At 53.3% G+C, this 27046-nt stretch overlaps 1 protein-coding gene across 3 annotated transcripts in view; it reads right to left on the reverse strand.

Moving 5' to 3' along the window:
* The window catches only part of Tmem132d (transmembrane protein 132D), a 484753-nt gene that overhangs the window by 349456 nt on the left and 108251 nt on the right, over positions 1-27046 (reverse strand). For all 3 annotated transcript variants that reach the window (XM_004843985.4, XM_087198439.1, XM_021257665.2), the window contains exon 2: positions 19963-20851. In XM_004843985.4, the coding sequence (XP_004844042.2) occupies positions 19963-20851 (889 nt within the window). The remainder of the gene's footprint in view (positions 1-19962; positions 20852-27046) is intronic.

Genomic DNA, 27046 nt, shown 5'->3' on the forward strand with positions numbered 1-27046 from the left:
CGGCAGCTTCCAGGCAACACAGACACACAGGGAGAACCTCATTCCACAGACTGCAGACACTCTGCAGAAATGGAAAAGGGAAAGGCTGAGAGGTTATGTAGGCTCTGAAAACAGCACTGCGGCGATTTGCTAACCTATTAGTCCCTGTGGCCCATTAGACAGGGAGCGGTCGTCTGCTCCGCTTCTCCATCAGGCCTCAGACAGACAGCTGCGGGGAGAGCAGCCGAATCCGCCACTTGGCTCAGATGCCAGGTGCATCAGAGCTGCCCCGGGGAACGCCCTCTCCACAGCACTCCCCACCCGAGCACGCTTATCTGTCCTGCGGCAGCAGGCCTGGGGGACACAGATCCAAAGCCCTTGTTTGCTGTGCGTCCCTGAGGCTGTGGTGCAGGAGACCCCTCCCAAGACCCCCGGGCAGAACCACGGGGAACTGGACCCTATGCACATACGAGGTGTGACAGAAGCACACAGCGAATGCTCGCTCGTGTTTAAAGAATTACTGCACCAAGGGCATCCTGACTTAACCGCCCTCACAACCCTCCGCTTGCGTGGAGCACACCTGTCCCACCGTTCCCACCATGATTGAAGCAGTTCTCAAGTCCTCTTTCATAAGTGTCTTCAGCTGTGCTGTAAACGTTGGCATTTCCTGGTCCTTCAGACTTTGGAGAAGTCACACGGTGAAGATCCGGTGAGCACGGTGGACGAGGTCACACTGCAGTGTTTCTCTTTGTCAGAGACTGCCGTAAAGGTTTTGAATCAATTCAGAACACTGAGGCAGCCGCCGAAAGGACACGAAAGCGAACGTTCAGAACTGCTCCAGAAAGTGGTGGGAACATCAGGACAAGCACGTTCACAGTGACAGGGGAGGACCTTGAAGGCAATCACGGCAATGTGTATGTTACTGTAAAAATGGTTTTAAGTTTAAACGCACACCTTATTTTCTAATCATATACACACACACATTATGCTTTTTAAATGTGCAGCCTGTGATAAAGTGCAATGTGTGCATTAGACTCAGTAAGAGATTAGTAACACTAATCAACAATAAAACAGGACAAGCATAACCACTGCTGTAATAAGTTACGTGCTCCCCAGGCACCTAGATGGACTTCCGCATTCTCATGGAGCGGGCAGCAGCCTTCCCAGCCTCCCTTGGCATCCTGAGCTGCCAGATGTAGCTCTCACTCCAGGTCATTATTGAGCAAACAGGAGTCCTGGGTCATGAGCACTGCGACCCCCAGAGAGCGAGCGGGTCTGACGCTGGGGACACTGCTGCACGACTAGCAGGCAGCTGAGGGCACTGCCTGTGGGGATGAGCCACACCCTGGGGGGACAGAGAGAGAAAGAGTCCGAAACCTCACTGCACTGCTCAGAGCCCTGTGCTATGTAAAATTTACGCACTGCTTGTTTTGGGGATTTTTTCATTTGATATTTTCAGACCACAGTTGCCTGTGGGTGACTGTGCTTAGATTGCAGGCGTCCTGAGCATTTCACCAAGCTTTCTCTGGACAAATCGGTGCTCATCTGTGAGGGTCTCAGTGAGCTGCCATCAGCGAGGACAAGGAATTAAAGCAACAGCGAGTTTGTAAAGACGGAGTTGGCAGTTTCCCTCTTCCTGGTTTGCAAATATGCACCTCCCTGATAGGTCAAGTACAAGATTTAGAGTCTGTACCTCAGCACTGGGTGTGGCGTGGTCACATTTTGTGTGCTGCACTTGGCCCTGTCTTCAACAGCAGGATGAACAGAGTTAATACTGAGAAACAGAAGCAATCAAGACCGAAGCTGAGGTATGGGGCCGAAGCGCCCCAAGGTGCAGGCCAGCGGACATTCTGCTTGGATCCCAGCAGGTGACATCGTGCCAGCTGGCCCTGGACTGGGCCTTGAGATCCTATGTGAGCTGCAGACTCTCGTTTTCAGTTTGCTACGAAGCCATCCTCACTCACAGGGGAGCAGGTATGCCTGCCCGGGGCCAAAGTTCAGAGTGGAGACAACACAAGCCACCTTCCCCAGTGACAGGTGACGGGCAGGGCTTCCGCCATGGGCCCCATTTTTGCTGCTCACCTCACCTGCACCCGAACCACCTGCTCCTCACCCCTCACTGAGCTATGCACAGGAGCCCCAGGTTCCTGAACGCAAAGCTGCGCGCACCGAATCAATAGATGTGAACCGTGGTTTAACGAGATACAGACTCACTTCTCACAAGAAAGAAAAGCCGATATAGAGGAGCCGGGGGCAGTGGCAGGAACGGAACAAGTCCTCACAGACTGGCTCCCTGCATGCTGACCTTCAGCCTCCTGATGTGAAGGTCACACGTTTTCGGGGCTCTGCCCGAGTCTCAAGTTAGGAGGCCAGAGCAGGCAGGAAGGGAAGGTTGTCCAAGCTCCATCTGACCATTTCCTTCGCCAGAGCAGTGTCCCCACCGCCCCCAGAGAGCTCTGCCTAGACCTCACCAGCCCTCACCACAGAGGCGTTGGGAGTGAGCACTGTGGGGAATCGCGCCCCAAGAAAGCCAGATCCTGTTAATAAGCAAGGAATAGGGATGAGGTGGGGTCAGCTGGCAGCTGGCAGTTTCTGGCAGAGTGATCAGGAATTAATTCTGAGTAACTGACAGCAAAGCACCATGCAGTCCATCTGTGAGTGTGCCATAGCGGACAGAGGAGAGGAGGGACCACTGGTCCCAGTGACGAGTACCCACCGTCCCCGGGACGCTCCACGTGTGGAAGCCGGGATCCTCCCTGCATGTGGCCACGCTGGGCAGGCTGTCTTTCCCTTTCATGGAACCAAATCACAGACGATTTGCAGGCTTTGAAAATTATTCTCAAATTAGGGAAAATTGCTATTTGGGGCCCTTTCCAAAGACTGTTTCCATATTCAAAGGAAGGAGGAAACACTGCAGACACATCTGCAGCACGGTGGTTTGCATGCAAGAAACTGATTGCTTGACTTTCCGACTTCTGCTTAAGAAAGGACCACTTGGGGAGGCGTGCGTCGTGTGGATCTAAGGGAGATGAGGACACCGGGCTTGACGTGGTCAGGGCAGCTCCAGTAGCCGTGCAAAGCCAAGCTGAGGCCTGGGATCGCAGGTCTCCGGGAGGGGCAGCCTGGCCTCTGCTGGCCTAGGCTCCAGCCAGCAGCCCCAGGACTTCCCAACGGGGGAAGAATGTGGCTCTGCCTGGGGACCAGACTGGGCGGGTGACGTGCCGCTCACCCCACAGCACCCCAGAAGCAGGGGGAAGCGGGGCTGCGGACGAGAATGCACCTTCAGGTCACGCCCCAGGGACCCATCCCTCCAACCAGGCCCCAGCTCCTGACAGCACAGCTGCCTGGGCTCATCCAGGGTGACTCAGTGCTGAGCACAGCACCCTGTGACCTGTCACCTTCCACGGCCCGCTCCTGAACACAGGAGGCTGGGGGTCTCTGACCTAAACCGTAACGAGAGGTGACCCTAAGTAACGCCAGCCAGGTCCTCGCCACGCAGGGCGCTGATCCAAGTGACTTGCACACGTGGGCCACCATGAGTGGCAGGCGCTGCCCTGTCCCTGTCTGAGAGGAGGCCCAGGCAGCCTGCACACGTGCTGGTGCACCCACCCCTCTGGCCACAGCTGAGCGGCCAGTGACCACCACCTGCAGGCACCCTGCACTTGCGACACAGGAGCAGGGGTACGGGAGGCGCCAAACCCTCCCAGTCCTCAGCCCCCAGAGAGGCACCCCAGCCCAGTGGCGGGGCCTCCGAGGCGGGTGAGGGGCCCCACGTGCACCCAGCAGGGCTGCTCCCTGGAGGCAGCCCAGGCAAAGGCCAGGTGCAAAGCTGAGAGCACAGCCCAGCTGTGGGGAGCCTCCCATCACCCATGGGTCCCGAGTCCTCCTTGGCACATTGCCAGCTGGGCTTGGGAGCAGCTCCATGGATACAGCAGGAAACCAGGGTGACGGCAAGGGGAAAGGGGACAAAAGGCAAGACACCAGGCCACCCCCAGAGTGCGCCAGGGCCCCCCGGTCACAAAGGGGCGCAAGCCGCACTGACTCCTCTACCTGATGCCGACCTCTTTCCAGGGCCACTAATTCAACACTGTTTGTGAGAATTTGCAGTTTATGAGAGTTTCTGGATTTGGAAACTAAATAAGTATCTTCCGGGGTAGAAATGAGCCTGCTCACCCTTTTTCTACCTACCACGTAGAGACTTAATGCCACCTTTTCTAATATACATAACTTGCATTATACAGTGATAGGTACACAGGAACATCCAGACAGATTTTGATTTATGTGCTGCCTAATAATTAAGAACTTCAAAGTGTTGGTGTGTTTTTGTTCACTTTAAGAAAATCTGCAAAACTTAACTTGGGTGACATTTTTGGTGATTCAGAACTATCCAGGCTGCCGGTGAGTGGCTTGCAGGCTGTTAAATCACTTCCCCTTCGCAGAGGAAATAAAAGACGTTTCAGTCACCTTGAAGCAACTCTGTACAGACGGAAAAACTCACTTCTAGGTGAGGACTCATGCGGGCCTGACAAGCAGCTGGACGTCTGCCCTGGCTATGGACCCCGGGAGCTGGGGCTCAGGCCACACCAGGGAGGCTGGATGCACGTTTGGCAGCAGCCTGCATGGTATTTATTCCCTGTTTGCAAAAGCAAAGGGAAAAAATATGAATCTGGAAGCTTTTATTAAAAAACTCTGACAACATTTCCAATGTTTTCTCATTGGGCTGAAGAGTCGCCGAAAACATCTCTTGGCAAGACAGAGAGAAAACAAAGAAAAGGCGAATACTGAGGGCAAATAAAATATCACTTCACATTTCTACCCAAGAGGATGGAAGAGTGACAATGCACAGCCAGGGGCAGAAGGCGCACGTGAAACACACTTCAGTTCGCGGCCTTGTGCTGCTTTCCAGGAGGAGAAGCAACAAGCAAATAAAACCCAGGCCTGGTTCTCCGCAGACACAGCCCAGGTCGGAGGCAGGACGGCTGGCTGCCGCGTTCTCCAGGAGAAAACCGCACAGGCTTGCAGGGGGGCAGGGAGCGACTGCCCGCGCCACTCCACATGTCCTCACTCTTGGGGCACAGGCTGCCTACCCCCAGGGAGAGTACTGGGCATGGGGTGAGTGCCCGGGGAAGGAGGACACAAGAAGGCGGAGCTGCTGGCGGGAGAGAAGGCTGTGAGAAGATGAGGCAGGGTGGGAGTGGGAGCGTTCAAAGCTCAGGACGCCCGGCTGGGGTGGAGTGGGCTGGGAGGGAACCCCGAGGGAAAGGCGCCATACCCAGGGCTGCCCCAAAAGGGTGCTCGTAGAGGAGGGCAAGGTCTGTACTGGCTATTTAAAGAAGCAGTAGTAGCTGTCCGTTTCGGAGAGATCGTGGCTCATCAGAACTTGGGAAGAGAACCAGCGAGAGAGCAAAAGGAGCGATGGTTTGTCTTCCTTTACATCGCAGGCCTGGGGACACAGCCCCGGAGACTGAGCCCGCACAGGGTCAGGCTGAAGGCCTGGGGCTGTGGTCCCATGAGTAGCCCTGAAGGCAGGTGTTTGGCCCCAGCCAGTGGCTCTCCTGGGACCTCTGCGAGTGAGGACTGCTGAGAGGCCAGGTGCCTGGGGATCATGCCTGAGAGGGGACATTGGGACCCTCCCTTCCCTCTCTCTGCTTCCGGCCACCATGAGGTGAGCTGCTTTATGCCACCACAGTCCCTGCCCGCCCGGCACGATGCTCTCCCCAGCCACCATGCTGTTCGGCCACAACAGAGACTCACAAGCAATGGGGCCAATCACCATGAAGACTGAAGCCTCTGAGACCGTGAGCCCAGTAAACCCTTCTGCACGTGAAGCTGGTTCTCTTAGGTGTGCTTTCACCACAGAACACCGGCTGACGCACGTGTGAAAGTCCAGTGATGCCCACCTCATGGTGGCGAAGTGATCAGCAACGTGGACGAGGCGGCAGTGATGGACGGGGAGACAGACGTACCTCCTCTCCCTCTGAAGACCAAGTTGAAGGACAGGGCAGGGCAGGGAGAGACCTCCAGGCCCCGGACAGAACCATCCCTCCCGAGCGCCCGGCCAGGGCTCCACCTCCACTGAGGAGCCTCAGTCCAGCCAGGTGAGCAAGCTCTGGCCAAGGGCTTCAGGCAAAAGTGGTGTTGTTTCCAGGACTGAGAAACCTCCCCTAGACCCTCCGCACACGTGTGCTGCGCTGGCTGGAAGCGAAGGAGCTTAGAGCTGTGCACGACAGAGCCGCCTCACCCTAGGAGGCTCCTGCACACCCGGACTCAGTGTGAGCCCTGTGTGCGCATCAGTTGTGTCGGTCCCTGAGGTTTAGGGGTGGCTGTGTTAACCTCCCCGCCTAAAACAAGGGAAGATGGAGGCCTGGTGACCAGAGGTGTGCTTGAGAAGAAATTTCCGGAAAGAGACCCGCTGGGTTGGGGAGTTAGTGCGGCCGCCAGGGTCAGTGCGCAGAGACAGACATGGGTTAAGAAGCACGTCATGGCACATGAGCGAATTCATCCCCCTGAGTGTGCCTTGAGCGCTCCCACTTTTACACACTCGCACAAGCATACAGTCGAAACACATGCACATATGTTCGGCCGAATCCGTGCATGTCATGTGATGAGTTCAGCGAGCCATTCTATGAGTTTTACACCTGTGCAGATTCAAGTAAGCACCACTGTCGGAGCACAGTGTCACCACCAGCGTCCCCTTGTAATGGAAACCTCTCCGGTCCCCTCGTCCGCAGCGAGCCAGCTCCCTAGCACCTCGTTCTGACTCCTAGCACGTCCCGTACACGGAATCACACCAGGTGCAGCCTTCGTGGCTGGCTTCTCCCACTCTGCACACTGCCTGGACAGTGATGAGGAAGACGTGCTGATGGCAGAGGCTGAGGACCCCACCCTGCCAGGGGCTAGTGCCTGTCAGGCCTGTGCTCCTCCTGGGACCCACAATCCCGCTCTCTACCTCCAGAGGGTTTGAAAACTTCAATAATAAACACGTCGTTTAAACTTGGAAAGCAGTCTCTGCTGTGTCTTTGGACCCGTGCGTCAGCAGCAGCAGACCGGAAGGAAGTGCTGCCTGACAGAGTCCAAGGAGACTCGGCCCCAGGACAGAGGGCAGCCCCGCCCCGGCTGTGCTCCTGTGCCCTGGGCAGGTGCAGAGAGCTGGGCACTGTGCTCGTGGCTCCTGGGCCTGACTGTCAGGACCTGACAGCTGCCCGGCTGGGGGCCTGGGGTGAGGCCCACATCCCCTGTAAAATCAGTGTCTGGCTTCTCTCTTTACCACCCGGGGAGCTCCTTACGCGACTGACTCGAGGCCAGGAAGGACAGGGACAGGCCAGCAACTCTCCAGAACGGGTCTCTGCAGAACAAGGCCACATGGGTCTGTGCCGAGGGACCTCATTCCAGGCACGAGACAGTTGCCCTGCGGCTCAGCTGGCAGAGACCTGCGGCTGGCGGTCCTCCCGTGGCGGGGGAGGGAGGGAGCTGCCCCTCCCGGCTTTCTCCGTTCGCAGCTGTCTGCAGTGCAAGCCCCTGAGTTTTCTTGGCTGTGATACGGCGAGAGTTGGAAAGCGGGATTCTAATAGATCTTTCTCAAACCCATGGAAAATGGCATAAGGTGCTAATTTTGGAGGCATCAAGGCTCACAATCAGCCCTAGAAAGGACACATTTGCTGAGCACTGTGCCTGAAATCCTGGCAGGCTTGACATTTCACTTCTGGCAAAAAGAATGGATATATTCACCTCAAAGCATAGCTTTTCTCGCCCTTAGATTTTACACTGATAGAGAATGTCAGAAACGTCATTTTCTTCTAAAACTATATGGTGAGATTCCCTAAACCAGGTATGTCCACAGACCTCTTTATCCAAGAAACCATGTCCACTGCAGCAAAGTCACTGTCTTATTTGTATAATTACTGAGTTAAAATAGAATTTGAAGGTAAAATTCTCGCCACACATGTGGTTTTTTTGTTTTTTTGTTTTTTTGGTACCGGGGATTGAACTTGGGACCTTGCGCTTGCAAGGCAGGCACCGGAACCACTGACCGAAATCCCCGGCCCCAATGCACATGTGTTATGTTTTAACCCCAAACCACAGCGCCTCTGAGGACTTCCTGACAGGACCTGCAGTGGATCCAGCACACACAAGCTGGCTCTGCTCTGTGACATCCTGGTGGCACCTTGCAAAGAAGGCTACAGCCCTGGACACTCTGCTCCCTCAGCTTCTCTCCTTTTCTCTTAAAGAAAGTGGGGGCACACTGGCTCTGCAAACCCCAAGAGGGTTTGCACCACCAGAAAAAGAAGGGCCTCAGAGCCACCGCCAGGTGAAGAGGAACTCAAATTACAGCAAGGAAAAGCAGCAGCCTCGAGACGCATCTTGCCATCCTCATGCACGTGATGGGGTAGAAAGGGACCAGCATCTCATCTAGGACACATCTGGCACAGTGAGGACACATTTACGGCTATCACAGAGAAGAGTGGGGTGCTCGCTCAAGGCCACCATCCAGGACAAGACCTGCGGTGCAGAGGTGGAAAACACGGGCCAGAGGAAACTGCTGGAAAAAGCTCACGGCAGAGTCTGAGAGGTGTGGCCGCCAGCGATGGAACAACAGTCCTATTTCCGTCCGCAGCCCTGGGCTGGGTGGGGCTCCTGGTCTCTGGCCGTGGCACTCACTCTATAAAGTCGTGCCAAGAGCCCCCTGGAGACAGACCCATGCTGCACAGGGATGCACAGGCCAGGAAAGAGGGAGGGAGGAGTGGGCGGCGGACACAGGACAAATGGACGGATTCCACCCTGGTAAGTCTGCCAATGAGCAGCGCGAAGCAGGCTGGCGGGAAGGAGGGATGGGGCCTGCAGGGGCTGCCCGGACTCCTCAAGGCTCGGCTTGGCCCCTCGTGCAGCCCCAGGTGGCTGGGCCACGCGGCATGTCCTGTTCGATCTCATCTGCTCAGTCTCCGGTGGTTCATTCATGGAGACTCCTGAGTTCTCCTGCCCTGGCTCCAGCTGGTCCGACAGAAACATCGCTCCTGTGGCCACCTCTGTCCCGGTACCACACACAGTCCTCAGATCAGTTCCAATACACTGTTTTCCCGGAAAACTCTCCCCAGCTGCCACCTCTCAGGCCCACGGTGGGAATGGCACCTACACTGCAACTGTGGCGTGACTGGGAGCACTGAGCAAGGCACAAGTGAGAGGCCACTGGATGAACGACGAGGCCGGAGTACACATCCCGGATGAGCATGCACAGGAAGTCCAGCGTCCCGGGACAGAGGGTGGAGCCAGGACAGCAGCCCCCACACCCACGGTGCTGGGCCCTCGGTACCTGCTGCTGGTGGGGTGTGGAGCCATCAGCGATGACCACGGAGCAAGAGGACCCCCAGCCTGTCCCTGTGCCCATGTGTGGGCATCATCTGGGGTCTCCGGCCGGCCAGGCTCCTCCACTGTGGGGAGCCAGCACCGCAGGTGGAGGTGCCACCCCATAGCACTGCAAGCCCAGCAGGAAGCCACAGGGAGCCCGGTGTGGGATCCTGGGCCTGCTCTTGCCCGCCAGCAAGCAGGCTCCTCAGAGACTTTGCAGGACATCTCTTCTGTCCTCAGCAACCTATTTAAAATGCTCTTTCACCAACAACCCTGAATCTCAGCATCTTACAATGCCGCACTCACACGCATGTGGATGTAGTGCGTCAGGCCAGGATCTGGGTGGCACTGGCCTGCCGGCTGCTGTCCGGAGGGTCCGAGGCAGGCTCACCCCAGGGCCGGGCCCTGCCCACAGAGCTCACCTGGCCCTGTCCCACCCCAGGTGTCCTCCTGGAGGCAGGTGCAAGTGGCAGGCTCAGCTCCTCAGGACGACCTTCCACGATTCACAGTGGCCATATCCTTCCCAGGAAGCCATGCACGGAGGCCAGCACACGTTCAAGAGGGGGCCAGGGTCCATCCCTCGACAGGCAGCACGGAAGGCAAGGCCACGTCCAAGGCCAGACAGCGATCTCCCCACAACATGGGGCTGAGGGCCAGGGGAAAGGTGGCTCTGCTGAGGTGTGCCCAGCGGACCTGTGACACATGCACCTCCCTCCTCCAGTCCAGGCGGACAGTGTTTTCACTGCTCTTTAAGAAATCAATTCCCTTTCATGCTTTCGAAGTTGGCATGGGCAGGGGAGGCAGACCCAGCTTCACTCCACCTTCTTATACCGAAGATACTGGTCAGATGAAGCCGTAATTATCAAGGAAGCGGCCTCCCACACAGCGTGTTCCCACAATGTGTTCCTGCTTTGATTCACTCTTTCCGGTTTCATCACAGCTACGCAGCCACGCACGTTCAAATCAGCCCCCTTTCAAAACGGATCGACACTGCTTACATCAAAGTGCAGTGGGACCACGTCGCCCCGCCCCTGAGGCCCCCGGGCAGTGAGGGTCACACAGGACTGCCCCATGCCTTGCTCTGTTTCTTTCTGTGTGGTAAGGAGCGGATACCGAGCAGCTACAGCGTGAGGTACTGCTGCGATGGGACGTCCTGCAGGTGTGAAGGTCAGCTCAAGGTGACAGTGTGAGCATTGGAGACAGGCACTGGGCGCCAAGAGCCCCAACTGCAAAACATCCCTGTGCGCACACCCAAAATAATAACACTACCGCACTGGCAGCTGTACCTTAAACAAAGGACTACTGTCTAGAATCTATAAAGAACTGAAAAAAATCAGACCCCCCAAATGCAAAGACCCAATTTAAAAATGGGCATCTGGAATGAACAGACATTTCTCAAAGAAGTAAAAGCAGCAAATAAATATATGAAAAAATGTTCAACATCACTGGTCATTCGAGAGATGCAGATGAAAACAACACTGAGATTCCACCTCACCCCAGAAAGAATGGCTGCTATCATGAAATCAACGAATAACAAATGCTGGTGGGGCTGTGGGGAGAAAGGAACCCTTCTCCATTGTTGGTGGGAGTGCAGACTGGTGCAACCACTGTGGAAATCAGTATGGAGATACCTCAAAGAACTAGGACTAGAGGTTCCATTTGACCCAGCTTGTCCCCTGCTGGGTATCCTCCCCAAAGAATTAAAAGAATCATACCACAGCGATATATGTGCACCCATGTTTGTAGCGGCACAGTTTGTAATAGCTAAAATTTGGAAACAGCCCAAATGCCCATCAGCTGGAAACTGGATAAGGAAGATATGGTGTTTTTTTTTAATAAAATGGAGTACTACTCAGCCATAAAGAATGAGAAACTAGAGACATTTATAGCTAAATGGATGCAAATTGAGGCCATCCTTTTAAGTGAAATAAATAGGACACACATGTGTAAATACTGAATAGTTTCTCTAGTGTGAGAAACTGAAAGTGTAAATAAGGATCAAAATGATTAAAATGAATAACTGATAATTTGAAATAGGAAGAAAAGGTTCAAAGGGGTAGGGGTGGTGGGAGGGGAAGGGAGAGATCAGAGTTACAGGCTGGAATCTGGAAGGAATCCATATATAGACTGTGTTTAAAACTATAGGAAGAGATGTAGATAGAGACTAGGCTGGAGATCATCAGTGGGGTGGGAAGGAAGAGTCACTGAGATCAAAGGAGAGAAGGGTGTGTTTCCAGAAGAAGCACATACAACTATGTCAGTACACAGTACTCCATAGTGTGATAGATTATTGTTACTGCTTTAGGTACTTATCATAACATGCTGTGCTGTTCATCCTTTAGAGCATAACCCTACTTATATAAAAGAGTTTACTGTACAACAGTGTGCTGCTATGCCAGTGGTAGCCTCATGTATCTCGTGTTCAACTGCATATTTGGATAATATCAAGGGGCCATCACAGATGACTGACGTATACCTTCTCAGTTTGCACTTAGAAGTTGGCACTCTGTGTGGTACTGTGCGACACACACAGATGAAACTGCCTAATAACATATTTGTCAGATTATATTTCCATCACATGTCACATGACTGTATTGAAATTTAAATTTAAAAAATTTGGCGTATGTGGAATCTACTGGCTAGTTAGAATTTTTATTTTCAGACCACTATTTGTTCAATATTAGTTTTGAGAATCTTTCTAAAACAAATCACATCCTTTAATGTCTTGTTAATGCTTGAATTTTTTTTTAAATTATATGGAAAAATGTTTAAGTACTTTTCAGTTTTGCTTTGGTTGAATTCTATTATATTTGAATATTATTATAGTTTTTTCCCTTGCATTGCTTTTCTTTGAATAATGTTAATGTTTGTATATGTGTGTGTTTGGTGAATGATAATAAAGTTATACCTTAAAAAAAATAACACTACCGCACTGAAATGCGAAACGCTACACAAGCTGAAAGGAACCAGCCACAGAGCAGCTGGACCAGACCCTGAGGCGGAAGGAGACAGGACAGGCCCTCAGCAGCAGCGACACCGACAAGCCATAGCCCTCTCACAAACACGGGAGGAAGAGACCATTCCTCTGTCCCCAGAGCCCTGGCTGTCCCCACCCGCTGGCGAGACCACCCTAGGCAGGGTCCGGGGCGACGCGCCTCCAGCCGTGGCATGGGCCCTTCGCTCCCTGCAGGTGACACAGGAGGCAGCAGGAGATGACCGCCCCTGTCAAGTGTGTTCATGCCCGTTGCTGAGGCACGTCCTGAACACTTTCTGTGCCACTCCTGGGAGTCCCCAAGAAGGCAGGTGGCACAGCAGCTGGCCACAGTGCCCACGCACCTCTCTCAAGATTGCAGTGAAAGTTTCACAGCACGAGAACAGCGAGGTCCCAGGGCCACCGCGCAGGGCTGCTCCCTCTGAGGGAATCAGTGCCGCTTCCTCGGCCGGCGACGGGGATGCTGGTTATGTCCACTACCCAACACCAGACACCGTCGTAGTCCGGTGACCTGGCTTCTGCCTCCCATGCTGAAGGGCAGCCTGGGCTCCTGGAGGGGCTGGGCAGGAGTGGAGACAGCTCACTGGGGAAGCCGGCCGGCTCTGCACTGCCTGTCACAGCACAGGCCTATCCTGGAGGTGTCCCAGCTCCCACGGCAGACAGGTCCCGGCCAGCTGCACACCCCTGCCCTCCCACGAGGCTGGACCCCCAGCGCTGCCGGTGGGTTCTCACTTTGTTCAAACTGATTCAAATTGTTTTGTGTTTCTGTAGCTCCCAACCAAAGGGTATTAGGAAATACTTTTCTCTCCTGGTCAGCCCTGAGATGTGCACAGCGTGGACACCTTCATTCCCATCTTCTCAAGAAAAAGGCTGGGAAAACCGAAAAGCAAGTTTTCCTGGGTTAATTGGAGAACTCAGTTTGTGCTAAGAACTCTTTCTCCTTCCCCAAGTCTGGAGAGAAAGATACACTCAGGAAAGCAGGGAATGAAGGCAAAGCAAAGTATTTTTTTTTTCTTAGTTGATCCAAAGATACTGTTTGTTTAAACAATAACAGAGACAAGAAACCACACTGAGGTCTCAAGGGACAAGAGGGAGGAATTGGGAAAACTTGTTCTCAGCTGCCTGCACTACACGTGAAACGCTCCGGTATTATACGCAACTGGACTTGGCTCAGTTCAAAACAAACACTGAAATCATTCGAGAAGCAGCTAATTTTTAAAGTTTAATTGATACGCTAAGAGAGGAGATAAAATGAAACTGCAGAAAATACTGAAACTAGAAAAGGTAGAAAAAGGAGAAGGGGACAAAGAACAAACACAGTCAGTAGAAAAGTTAAAAGTATGCTCAACACGAATTGATCTGTACTTCCTGTAATTACATGAATGGGAATTCATATCATACTTTAAGTGTTAATAGACTGAACACGCTGGTTAAAGGGAAGAGATCATCAAAATGGATTAAAGAACAAGATCTAGCGAAAGCTCACTTTAACTATAGAGACTCTCTCAGGGAGACAGAGATGAGCTATGGACAGCCATACCATGCCAACCACTGTCAGAATAAGGCTTCAAGATTTACATTAATTTCAGAAAAAGCAGATCTCAGAACAAGGACAATTATTAGGGATGAAGAGGAGATTACATAAGGTTAAAAGGGTTAATTATCTAGGAAGTTATAACAGTCTTGGGTGTTCGTACTTCTAACAAATACACACGAAAATACAGGCAAAAATCACCACTACAAGCAAGTGCAGAAATAGACAAACCCACTATTATTGATGGAGACGTCAACATTTCTCCATCAGTAATCAATAGATCACACAGGCAGAAAATCAGTAAGGATATGGATGACCTGCAGAATATTGGTCAAGCCAGCAATGGTATCTGTGAAGTATGCCATTCTGCAGGACAGAATGCACATTTTTGTTACGCTCACACCAAGCATTTACCAAGGAAGAAAACAGTCCAATCATATAACTTAAACTTAAAAGAATAAAACTCAGACAAAGCATATGCTCAGCCCACAATAATAATTAAACAAGCAATCAGTGCTAAAAAATGGTAAGTCTAATAGATATTTGTAAATTAAGGAATACAAGTCAAATAGCACATAAGCCAAAGAGGAAATCTCAAGAGATATTTAAATGTCTTGAACTAAATTAAAATGAAAAGATAACATCAAGATCTGTGGTTTCAGGAAAGGAGTGCTTACAGGTACATTTCCAGCATGAAGAGTATATATTAGAAAGAAGAGAGATGGAAAAATTATCACCTAATCTAAAATCAATAGCTTTCATCTTGGTAGACTAGAAAAATGCAGAGCAAATGATACCCCAAAGCAACCAGAAGAAAGGAAATAATACAAATTAGAGAAGAAACCCATGAAATCAATAACAAGAAAACAATAGAGAAAATCCTCAAATCTAAAAGCTGGTTCTCTGGAAAAGACGAATTAAGTAGATAAGCCTCTCTCTGGGCCAACCAGGAGGCTGGACAAGAAGTACAGTTCCAACAGCAACGGAGAGAAGGTCAGACTACCACTGACCCAGGGGCTTTAAAGGACAATGTTTTTATTTTTTCCTTGAGATATGGGTGAACATGGTAAGTAAAATTGTACGGTACACTGCAAAACTACTAAGGATAAATTTCAAAAATTCTCACCATGACAAATGATGAGTATTTGAGGTGATAGATATGTTGACTAGCCTGTGTTAATTATTCCACATTGTACTCATCAATCATAATACCACTTTGTACTCCACAGAAATTATACCAATCTGTCAACTTGCAATAAAAAGTTAGAATTAAAATTAAAAACCAGAAGCACAGAAAAGTCAAAAAAAACAGTAAGAGACACAGCAGACAACTTGACGATGACCAACCCATCTTATAACTTCGATAAAATGGATTGAATCACCAAGAGACACAAAATACCAAACTCACAAGGAGAAACTGGTACCCAAAGAGTCCTCTCTGTTAGAGAAACAGAATAAATAATCAATAACTGCCCCAAAGAAAAACCACCAGGCCCAGACAGATTTACTGGTGAAAGCTTCCAGACATTCAAGAAAGGAGTAATTTTATTTCTGCACTCTCTTTTCCTCACAACAGGAGCAGAGAGAAGACATTCTAACCACGACAGCAAAACAACATAAAGACATTACAAGGGAAGAAACAAAACAAAACAGACACAGGGAAGTGTGCCTCGTTGCTACATCCCCCAGAAAGGACAGGAAGTTGAACCCAACGATAAGTGAAAGGAAGCGAACACCACAAAGAAGGGGAATTTATTCTGGGCATGAAAGACTGGCTTAATGTCAAAATATGTATCAGAGTAGTTCACATCAATAGGCGAGAGGAGAAAAATGTGATCACATCAATTGGCACAGGAAAAACTTTACAAAATTCAATAGCAAGTTATGACTTAAAAAAATAACCTCACAGCAAATGAGGAGTGGAGGAGAGGCTTCTCAGCTCGATGAAGAATATACATAAAAGTAGTGAGAAACGAGACGTTTTCTCTGAGATCAGGAAGGGGCAAGATACACGCACACACGCACACACACTTCCTTCCCCATTGTACTGGGGCCAACTTAAAGAGTTCTGCTGGCCAAAGGAAAATTTGAGCAACAAAATAAAATAACAGCAGATTACAACCCAAAGTATAATATAAATACCCAGGTGCCTGCATTGAAAAACATAAACAATAAATGTCCTTAATAAGCGAAGGAGGGAAATAAAGGAATGTCACCTACAGATTCCCAATGACCCTCATGGCCCTTCTCCCCAGCGAGGGGAGCATCCCTCCCTGTGCTGGGAGCTGCCAAGGACCCTTCCTTCCATCCAAGGCCGCTGCAGGCAGGGTGCTGAGCCGCCAGAGGACTGGCACCCAGCGCCCAGCCAGGTGGCAGAGTCAACATAGCCAGGATGCAGGCACTGGTGACAGGAGGAGTGGGAGGACGGGAGAACACAGCAGATTCCAGCAGAGGGCAGGCCCCCAGACCCTGCCCTGCAGCTGTGGACAGCCCGGCCACCAGGAGCTCAGAAAGCCTCACCACAGTCACAGCAAGAGCACAGGAGGCAGTGACGGAGCACTGTGTGGACTTCTGTGCGGGGCCGTCCAAGAGTGGAAGGACCCTGGAACACCAGGGCACCTGCGTGAGGGTGTGCTCCAGTGCTGACGCCACTCAGTGTGGTGGCTTTGCCTGTGACAAACACACCGCACCGATGCGGGGCATTAATGAAAATGAACCCAGCCGAGGACACGTTCAAAAGATCGCTGCTCAGGTGAAGGAGTTCCAGGTCCACCTAAGACCACCACGTCACTCCTCCAAAGCTCCAAAGTGCTCCGCAGTGACCGTCTCACCAAGCGTCCTCTGACGCCTTTCTTATCCCCCACACCCACTCTGGCCCAGTCACGGACTTGCACTCTACGCCCTTCCTTTCTCCTTTACGAATCGAATCTCATCTTCACAAGAAAACCTCCTTCGTGGTGACCTCTTATCTGAGACATCTCAAATCTGCTCTCAGTGCTCAACAAATGCCTGGACATCACACACCTAGAAAGGCAGCGACCTCCACAAAGTGCACCTGCTCCTTACTAGGCAACGCCGTCTTCTTCCATTCAGCGGAGGTGCCAGTGCCCCCAATTTGACAAAAGCCACTGCTCATCCCCACTTTTTCCTGAGACGCTGGACCCCACCTCAGCTTCCTGAGCTCTTGGGGAACTGAGCTAATGCTACGCAAACACTGGGCTCCAGCCTCGGTTCAGATCTGGGGTCCGGAATTCCTTGGGAGTGGAAAATGGGGGAAAGCAACAGACAAAGAACCGCTCGCATGCCCGTCTTCCCCAGACCTGGGCCTGGTGATCAGAGACCCAGGCTCTTTTGAGCTCCGAGCTCTGTGGGTGAGGGAGGAAGCTGGAGGGAGGGCACTGTGGGCAGTGTCAGCTGTTCCCTTGAAGGTAAACCCCCTCTGAAACTAAAAGGGAGCCTCAGATCTCCAAGAAATGAAAGTGTTCTGTTTGCTTCTTTGGATTTTTGCTTGGAAGATAGGAGCAGCAGGACAGAAGAGGGTTTAGAGGATGACAAACAGCCCCAGCCGGGTTTTCTTGCTCTCAAAGGGACACACATGCAGAGCTATTTTTAAAAACCATCTTTTCTTATAACTTGGTTCCTGGAGCAGAGCCGCCCTCCCGAGCCCCGAGTGCCCACTGTGGCGTCCCTCCTATCAGAGGCCCTCGGGAAAGAACCGGGGAGCTACGTGGGGCTTGGCTGACCACCAGCAATAAAGGCTCCGATGGCAGCTGCAGCCTTGGCCCTGGTCAGAACCCTGGACAGCTCCCTCTGGCGCATGGCCTGCCCTTGGTTCCACCTGCCTGGGGCCATCCTCCCAGGCAAGAGCCTGGGCCAGCTGTCAGCCCTGCCATGCAACAACTCAGAAAGAGTCACACGCGAGGGGAAAGCGCCAGGGCCGCCAGGGCCGCTTGGCACGATCCCTCCGGGCTGCTCACGGCAGATGGCCAAAGCGAGCAGACACACACTCATTCCAAATATTTGGAAGCGAGGTTACACTGGTGTCAAACTGACTTCCTCGGGAAGGATCTGCAGTTTGATTATCTTCTGATTATGGGAATTCAAACTACTAATAATATTGCCAGGTCTAAATGTACCTCCAACTGTTTTCAAATCAGCTAAGATTCATTCCCAATTAGAGCACTTCAAGGATACAGCAAGCGTGCAATTAATGCATGTTCTAAGAAACAGTCGCCCTCTTCCCAAGATCAAAGCTCCTGAAATGTCAGCTTCATCATTATCCGGGAAACTGGATTTGTAAACAGATTTCCAGTTGACAGACTCTGAGCGAACATCCCTTTGCTCTGCATCAGCGCTCTCCCACCCTTGGCTTCCATGCAGCCCTCAGGGGCCGATGGTTCAGTGCATTTGCTGTGAATTTGCACCAGCTCAGCTCTAGGGAAAGCACGTTTCCTGGGTTCTGTAATGGGTTTTTTCAGAGGATGCTTCCTCTGGACCCCAGTGTACCTGTTTCCTGTTTCCAGAAAGTGGTGGGACGCAAGGGTTCTGGAGAAACTCAGCACCACACACACAATTGTTTCCAAACCCGGCCAGATGTGCTGCTCATCTCCTCAAAGCCAGAGCTTCCAGATGCTGGTTTTCACCCAGATCCAGGCCATTGACTGTCACTGATCGCAAACACGAAGGGCAGCGGGGAAGAGGGGAGGTACAGACGACGTTCCCGTATGCAGAACCTTGGGTTTCTAGGAAGTATTTCTCTGTAGAAGCAGCCAACTGCTCAAAGAATTTTATATAAGTCTATCCAACCTGGAAAAGCATAACACACAGCTCACAGACCATGGGAGAACCTGCGAGCAGATGTAATTTGTTCTGATTTCCAGAGTGGGACAGAAGGATGCACTAATGAAGGCTCAGCCCCGCAGATGTCTTTACGTGCCCTAAATCTCTGGACTAATCCCACGGCATGTCCAACCATGCCAGAGGGCTCTATCTCTCAGGCGTGAGCTGAGTCCAATCACCAGAGTAGTGTTGTTCATTAGTCTGCTTCTTTAGTTACAATTAAAAAGGAATTCTAAATACTAGGTCACAGCCAACAAAACCTACACAGGCAAGGCACCAGCGAAGTGAGGTTCTTGTCCTCAAAGTCACCCAACTCTTCACAAAGCATAAAGGAAGCAGCAGAACGAAATCAGCAGCAGCCATAAAGCCCAGATCGAGGGGGACGAGAAAACAGATCGGTGTGGGATGAACTTCTAAAACTCACACATAAAATGTGCCTGGCCCGCACGCCTGTTTTCAGGGGTCGCAACATAATTTTTATTGCATTGCGCTGCAGTAAGACTGCTGTGTTGTACACAGTGTTAGGACATTCTCAGTCAGGTAAGAATCCTTATCCTAAATAGCTGTTAGAGTCAAACTTATCCACGTTTAAAAAAACCTATTTAATGGAAATGCAATCACGCCAAGGCAAATACCTCCGCTCGTACATGATATTCCGAGGAGAAATATAGAATGTGCTTTCTCAAGCACACGGTACTTATTTTAAATGCCTTGTCTTTGGGATATTCTTATATAAGATATTCAAGAAGTTCTACTCCATATTCTTTGCTCTTTATGCTCTTTTATTTTTTGAACACTAAGCTCTATTTCTAGGGAGAAACAAAACAGTAACTTTGAGGTCGGTACATTATACTTAGCATTTGCTTCTTTGGAATAGATCTGGAGTTGGCAACCCATCTTCCCTACCCTCTCTGAGGACTGCTGGGATCTCATCAGTGGTCTCACTGCATCTGGGAAGCGTTCAGCTCCCTGGTGCTGGGGTCAAACTCAGCGCCCCGAAACTTGTGAGTTAAGCGTCAGTGAAGGCGCAGGGATCACACAAGCATCCCCAGCTGCCCTGAGGTGTCTGGGGAATCTGAACACAAATATTTTCACAACCGAACTGCCAACCCAGGAAGATGGAGCTCGCCTATGCGTGGCCCTGGGAATGCAGTTGGGGAGATTTTGCAGGCAGCTCCTCTTTGGAGACACCCCCAAGCCCTGTACTGAAATATGGGGCTGCCTCCAGCGGTGCCCCCCTGGCACAGGTGCCGGGCTGCTGCCAGGGCCCGCTTACCTCAGCGTGAAGCGGTCCTCCGTGCAGTTCCTGGAGACGGAGATAGGGAAAGTCAGCACGTCGCCTCGTCGAGCCGTCTTGGGGATGTAGTGAACAGCGACGTTACTGTCCAAGCGCAGCTCCTGCAGGGCCGGGCTGCTGTGGGCCTGGTAGAGGAAGATGCTCCCGATCCTGTGCAAGGGTGGTCCGGACTCCTCGATATCATTGTGCCCTGTGCGGACGCTGCTGCTCCTCCAGGGGGCCTCCTGGCCACAGTCCCCATGTGCATCCCCCGGCTGCACCGAGTAGTACAGCTCCACAGGGCTCCCCTCAGACTGCTCCACCGGCTTCCTCCTCCCGGCCACCACAGTCGGAGGACTGAACCAGCTGGCCAGAAGCTCCAGCTCCGCCACGCACAGCCCCAGGTCCCCGCCCAGCTGGCAGCTGCCCCGCACCTGCCGGGTCTCCCGGAAAGCGAAGACGTGCAGGCAGGGCAGCCTCTCCTCAGGCCGTGGCTCGTCCCAGTCCCGCCCCAGCAGGTGGAAGAGGACCTGCACCTTGGGGCAGCTCGGGTAGATCTTGTCCCGCAGGATGGAGGCCTTCAGCTTCCAGTTCAGGGAAAACGTGTTGGTGAACCCAAAGGGGTTGGTGGGCAGCATCAGGTCCTGTGGCACTACCTGCTCGATGGAGAAGGGCCCGTAGCTGGCGTTGAGTGCTGGCAGCTGCTTGGATTTGTAGATGAGGAAGGATTCGACCCTGGACTGCAGGCTGGAGTTGCGCATGATGTCCTGATTGGCCTCCTTCAAGAAGAAGGACACGTCGGCGTTGTTGATGTGGTACGTGACCGGGAGGTAGGTGGGCAGCAGGGAGAACCTCTGGATGCTCTCGAGGATGCCCCGGCTTTCGGTCGCTGTCAAGAGGCAAGCGGAGTTCGGGGTTAGTAACTCTGGGCTGCCACCCCATCCCAGACGTCCGAGCGCCCCTTCCTGACCAGCGCCCTGGCTCTGTGCCTGCGATGCCATTCTTTACCCAACATCCCCACGTGCATCACCCGCTGATATGGAGCACATACGCAGAGTTCTGGATGCACACGTGTTTAGAAGAAATGAATGCCACCAATGGAAGCAGAAAACTTGGACTTCCAGTGTCGCCTGAAGACCAAGTTCAGCATGCAAGAAAAGAAAATTCAAATGAAAGTCTTTTTAAGTGTCACGTGTGGTAACAGGCAGTACCTGCCGGAGATTAAGGAGGGACCAGCGAGCCCCCAGAAGGTGCGCTCACCTGCTACCCACAACAGAGGGGCCTCACAAGGCAGCCCGGCAGGACGGGTGGGGATCAGAAGCAGGAATCCGCTTCCCAGCACACAGCTGAGGGCAGGTCCGTATTCCACCCCCAACACCATGTCATGTTCCACCAGGTGCACACAAGACCTGCAGAGACGCCAGGCCAGTGGGAAAGGGGGAAGGACCAGACCCAGGATGCCTGAGACGGGCAGCCATGTGCAGCACACTACACACGCCTCGTGTGGAGCTGGGCGCCGGGCAGTGGCAGCTCTGGAAGGACGTGCTGCAAAGGCCGCTAGGCGATGGCTGGATGGGCCACACCATGCCCGAACCCTCCGTGTGGCCGACGGAGCCAGGCGCCTGGGGCAGCCTCTCCCTTCCTCCCTCCCATCATACCTGCCTCCCATGCAACCTGCGCTGTCGCCAATGGACAGAAACATCTTTCTTTTTTGCTCACTGAGCTGCTCCTTCCCTCAGGAGAGGGAAGAAAAAGGATCCAAAATGTTATTTTTACAGTTTGCCTTACATTGTGTAAGAAAAACACAGACAGAGGAATTGCATAATGCAAACGACCAATTTAACCAGTTTTAGAAATGGAAGCCACAGTGGTGGGCGTGCTCGCTATCTCGGCAGAGTTCCACGGGCTGGCTGGCGCCTCGCACCAGGAGCCGGGCACTGGTCCTCCATTGCCCTGGCGGGCTGTGTCATCCACTCCAATGGCCTCGCAAACGCTTCCCTGCGTCCGGACCCTCGCACCTCAGGCCTGGAGCCGTGGAGACAGCAAAGGACTGCAGATGGGTCGGTCCGGTCCCGGCTTTGCATGTACACCTTGCAGGCCCTCCTGGGCTGGGGCAGCTCAAGGCCCCGACCTGCACTGACACTGTAGGTGCTCCGCTAAACACAAGCCAGCGTGGCAGGCACGTGTGTTCATCCCAGGTCCGTGTACAGCTCCAAGAGGTGAAATCTCAGGCCAACGTCATTACCAAGCTCAGGGCATCTGGGCCACAAATGGGATGCCAAAGGCACATGTTTTGCCAATGGCAAGCGGTTCCAACGGACCTGCAGCAACTGCAGAAGGCACAGCCTTCTGCGTATGGATTTCCGCTTCAACAATGCAACTGTGTAAGTGTAAGAAGAGACTTCCCCTACAGATCACACACTTTGACTTTCCAGGACCCAGCCCTGCTCGGTTTCCTCTAAACTTGCCTTTGCACCTGCTTTAGGGAAAGCAGGAAGTGACGGTGGATTTTCTGCTGATGTCTTGTGTTGGAGCTTTACACCTTGTCCTTCTGCGGGTGCCCCTTCCCTGTTCCCCTCTGGCTGCATCATGAACACCTGGTGAGCAGTGTAGCATGTGGCCCTTTGTCCCACAGCACCCACAGCCTTGAGGACCAGAGCCCAGCCAGTACCAGGCACTCAGTAAACATTTCATAAATGGGAGAGGGAAGGACACAGGAGGAAGGATGAGCTGGGTATCTCGGAGAATGGATTACGTCCTGCCCAGGACGGGTGCATGCTGGCCCTCTGCGTTACTGTAATCAGATCCCCGACCCTCTCATCCCACTGAGAGCCCCATGTAATCCGCCTGGGGCCCAGAGCAGAGAGGACCCTCCCTGCACAAGAGGATCCCTGGGGGATTCCAGCCACACACGGTCACCTGCTCCTCCAGGGCTGCCCAGGTCAAATGCCCCAGGCAGCCAGCTGCCCAGCAAGCCAGAGCCCAGTGACTGGACTGTCGTGGCAGAGGTGGCCTCTGGGGACCAGGGGCCCGGACTCCCTGCTGAGCACCAGAGCCCAAACTCGGGACAGAACTTGGCTGCGCAGCTGGCTCAGGCGCGGGTCCAGAGCATGAGCTCTTGGAGTCCACTCAGGAAGGCAGCAGGAGGTCACCGTGGAAACCATCTGGGGCCGGAAGCTCTGAGCTACTGCACAAGTGGGCTCTGAACCTCTGCCCCTGGCATCTGACCCCAGAGTTTCTTGCTTAACAGTGCTCAGGGGGACCTAAAGCTCACGTTACTCAGCCGTCCTCTACTCCTATAATTGTGGTTTACAAAGCTGCAAAATTCTCCCCAGCAACAGCCCCCAAACTACAGTGGCTAATGCAATCCTCACCACAGCGATCCCCACTCTCCAGAAAGAAGCTGCTGTAGCTCAGCGCCGTGGCTGGGCTCTTACTGGAAGGCACGTGGCCCACTCACATCTCCAAGCAACTCAGCGGCCTTGAAGAGATTTTATATTAATTTTAACGTTTATGAAAAGATCTTTTTCCCTAAGTCAGACATTTAAGAAACATGAGGACATGGCAGTTTGAGCACAGGATCCTATTTTTAACCCCTGCGTGGACTCAGGAGTAAAGGAATAGAACAACAAGTGAGAAAGCTGCATCCCCACTGAGAATTAGGTGGAGCTCACGCCCCAGGCCCCGGCTGTCCCGGGCTCACTCAGAAAATGTCAGTCAGGGCTTCAGTCCCAGATCGATTCCAGTAAAGAGAACTAATGCATGGGGCGCGCTCACGGTAAAAATGACAACGAAGTGTCACGGCGCCTTGTATTTCTATTCTCTAAACCTCAAAGCCCACCGTGAGGTGTTAGAGAGAAAGCCGCAGTCCTCTTGGGCCACTTCCAGACCTTTGGCAGAGTCACAGTGGGGCACAGGGGCGGCCCCGACTGGAGAGCACAGTCGCCTTCCATATCTGCAGCCGAGGATTCAAACATGAGCGGATCCAAAGTACCAGGAGATTCGGGCTGCACTGAGGACGTGCAATGCTTTCCTCGCCATAGGTCCCTAAACAATGGGATCCATTTACATGGTCTTAGGCACTGCGACTCATACATGTGGTATTTAGTGTGCAGGAGCCACGTGTGGGTCACATCCACATGTGTCACTTCCCAGAAGCCAGAGCCATCCGCAGGCCTGGCATCCTGGGCTCCGGAACCTGCACTCTGCAGATTCCAAGGGAAGATGGGTCCCCACGCTGGAGGCCGCAGACTCTGCCGTCTGAACCAAGGCTGGCCCTGAGCGCATCACCTAGCTGGCCAGGGCTTCCTGCTGCTGCTGCATCCCCGACAGGACAGAGGCAGCAATGGGGACAGGAGTCTGATGTGGCCTGGAGGAGCTCCCAGGGTAAGTCCAGGCCAAACTAAAGCTGCACACAGGAAACCAGTCCCTGGGAAGCACAAGGCACGCAGAGCGACGGTCTCCTGGCAGGGGCGCGGACAGCCTGGAGCCCTCGCTGACACTCAGGGCTGCCATGCTGGTGAGGTGAGCCCTCGCGGGAACGTGGACTGCCCTTCTCGACGGCCTCCAGCACAGGCCCGGAACTCTGCAGGGCCAGGGCCTCCCCGCACTGCGCACCGCGGCGGATCCAGCAGGATGCACCAGGCAAAGTGTGCCATGTCGGGGTTCACTGCGCTTGATCCCCCACCAACCTGTGTGGTGACTGTACATCCGGCCCATCCTGCTCGACACACTCTGCGAACACGAACGAGCCAGGCCTCGGAGCAACCCCAGGCGTTGGCACATGTTTCATCTTCATGGGGCTGGGGGACACGGAGGCTCACAGAGGGCAAGTGAGTCTGCTAATGTCACACAGCTGACAGACAGGACAGACAGGACTCCAACGACCGTCCAGCTCCTTGACTCCTGCGGCGTGTGGCACTTGCTGAGTGACTGGCCTTTCACTTCCTGCTGCAGAACAGCGACAGCATGGTGCCAGGAATGGCCGTGATACACATGCACACATGCGTGCACGCACACACATCATCACATTCTAAGGCGCCACCCATCTGGCCCACGAGCTTTAGAAGCAGTAGAGCAGAGACCCCAACTCCAGCCCAAGACTTGTGCTTGTGTTCGCTGAGTGAGGCGCAGGCGGTCTCTGCGTTACTCGGTCTGTGCTGGCTGCAGGACGTCAGGCGGCGTAAAAGCTGCGCTGCTGGGACCGAGGCCAAGGGGATGTGCACCACGCCAAGGCCTGGCACAGCAGTGGCACGGGTTTATCGCGTTCTCTGTGGCTGAGAAGCTTTAGGCCCGTGTTGTACTCAGGGTTTAGGCAAGGGAATACACTAAATACAGGACACATAACTTATAAGGCTATTCTATGATAATTACCGAAGAGTCAAATGCAAAGGAGTACAAGAGATTAACCACACACTAGAAGCCCAAAGGACTCAGCTGAGGGCCTGGATCCCAGCAGTGTCCCAGACAAGTCCAGCTGAAGGCCTGGAGCCCAAGGCAGTGTCCTCCTCGAGTCCAGCCAGTGGCCCGGAGCCCACAGCAATGTCTCATGCTTGTCCATATTGAGGATCTGCACCTGGAAGGCCCAAAGGCCAGTGGTGGGAGCCAGAAATCCTACGCCAGATGGGGTGAAGGATTTGTGCCCCCAGGCTGAGGGATCCACACTGGAGCCAGGAAGTGATGCTCACGGTGAAGATCAGAGCTCCCCTAGGAAAAAAGCAGCCGTTCCCAGCCACAGCGAGGCCCCGAGCTCCTCCTCTGATGGATGAGAACAGCCGAGTTCACATCAGGAAAACCATCTGCAGCAGGCTTCTCCTGGAAAATCAACAGCCAATTCTTCCCCTCCAGTTCTCTTCTAGGGCTATTTGTAACAATCCTCAGGTGATTCAGTTCAGCCGGGTGGTACGAGTTGACCGTGAGTCATCACCACAGCCCACGAGCCCCCAGGTCCACGACATGAGGACATCCCGAGGAGAGAGAGAGTCAGGTCGCTCGACACAGCCGGATCACAGCTCACAGGCAGGGAGGGTCGCATCTGCTCTCCCATGGGGTTCTCAATCCACTTCAAAACACCAGTCGACTCCCGCAGATACTTCAGGGAGCTCGCCTATGCTCAGGCGCATTTTCCAACCTGTACGGATGACTCGGGACACTGGCATTTCACCACAGTTTCCTACAAGCGCACAATGACAAAGATGCCTCAGTTGGCACTTGCAGAGCCCCCTGTGCCAACCCACACACCAGAGCACCACGGGAAGCACATTCCAATGACACTCGGGTTTGGAGACCACGAGGCATCTTCCCAGCAGGCTCTCTGCCTTGCTCCTTCCCTGGTGTTCATGATGTGAACATACTGCATCACCCCCGAGTGCCCCTAGGGCACAGGCAGACACCCGGGCACCCAATGAAGTGCAATGTCACCATGAAAACAAATGCTTTGGGGTCTGAGCCCCAAATACTGCACGAAGAGACCACCGTGTATCTGGGTTTCCTGTGCTGCGCCTGGCGACCCCACCTGGGAACAAAGCCATTGTGCTGGGGGTGAGGGCTGCAGTGTCACAAGGCGGGGCGGCGTACACACAGGTGAGCCCTGGGGCCACAGGATGCAGTGACCACAGTCACGGGGGACCCCCCAGATCAGTGAGTGCGGCTGCACGCCCACCTGTCCCTGGGACAGCACAGCCGAGGACATGAGAGCAGCCAGGTCGGGGACCCTTTCCCTCACAGGACTGAGAGGCGTTGGACTCCCAGCGAAGAACTTCCTGCCGTCCTAGCAGGCGTGGGGAAGCACACAGGCCCCATCCCCGGGAGATGATTACACAGGGTCCAGAGGAGGCTCAAGAGTTCCCGTCCCTGGCCCTCTTCCTGCACCTCCAGGACTCCGTCCTCAGAAAGCTCGGGACTCCCAGGGAGGTCTGTGCGATGCTCAGGGCAAGATGAGCCACGAAGCTGCAGAAGCAGCAAGGAACTGAGCACGCAGGGGGAGGACACACAGCCATGCATATGCTGCTGGGACAAGCAGTGAAGAAGCTGCTCCATCCCCTGGATCTGGCTCCTGCCCCAGGGCCTTTGCACGTGTGTCCTT

The sequence above is a fragment of the Heterocephalus glaber genome, unplaced genomic scaffold, assembly GCF_053883595.1.
Source record: "Heterocephalus glaber isolate CG9 unplaced genomic scaffold, H.glaber_assembly_v1.0 deba00001687, whole genome shotgun sequence".
NCBI classification, from domain to species: domain Eukaryota; kingdom Metazoa; phylum Chordata; class Mammalia; order Rodentia; family Bathyergidae; genus Heterocephalus; species Heterocephalus glaber.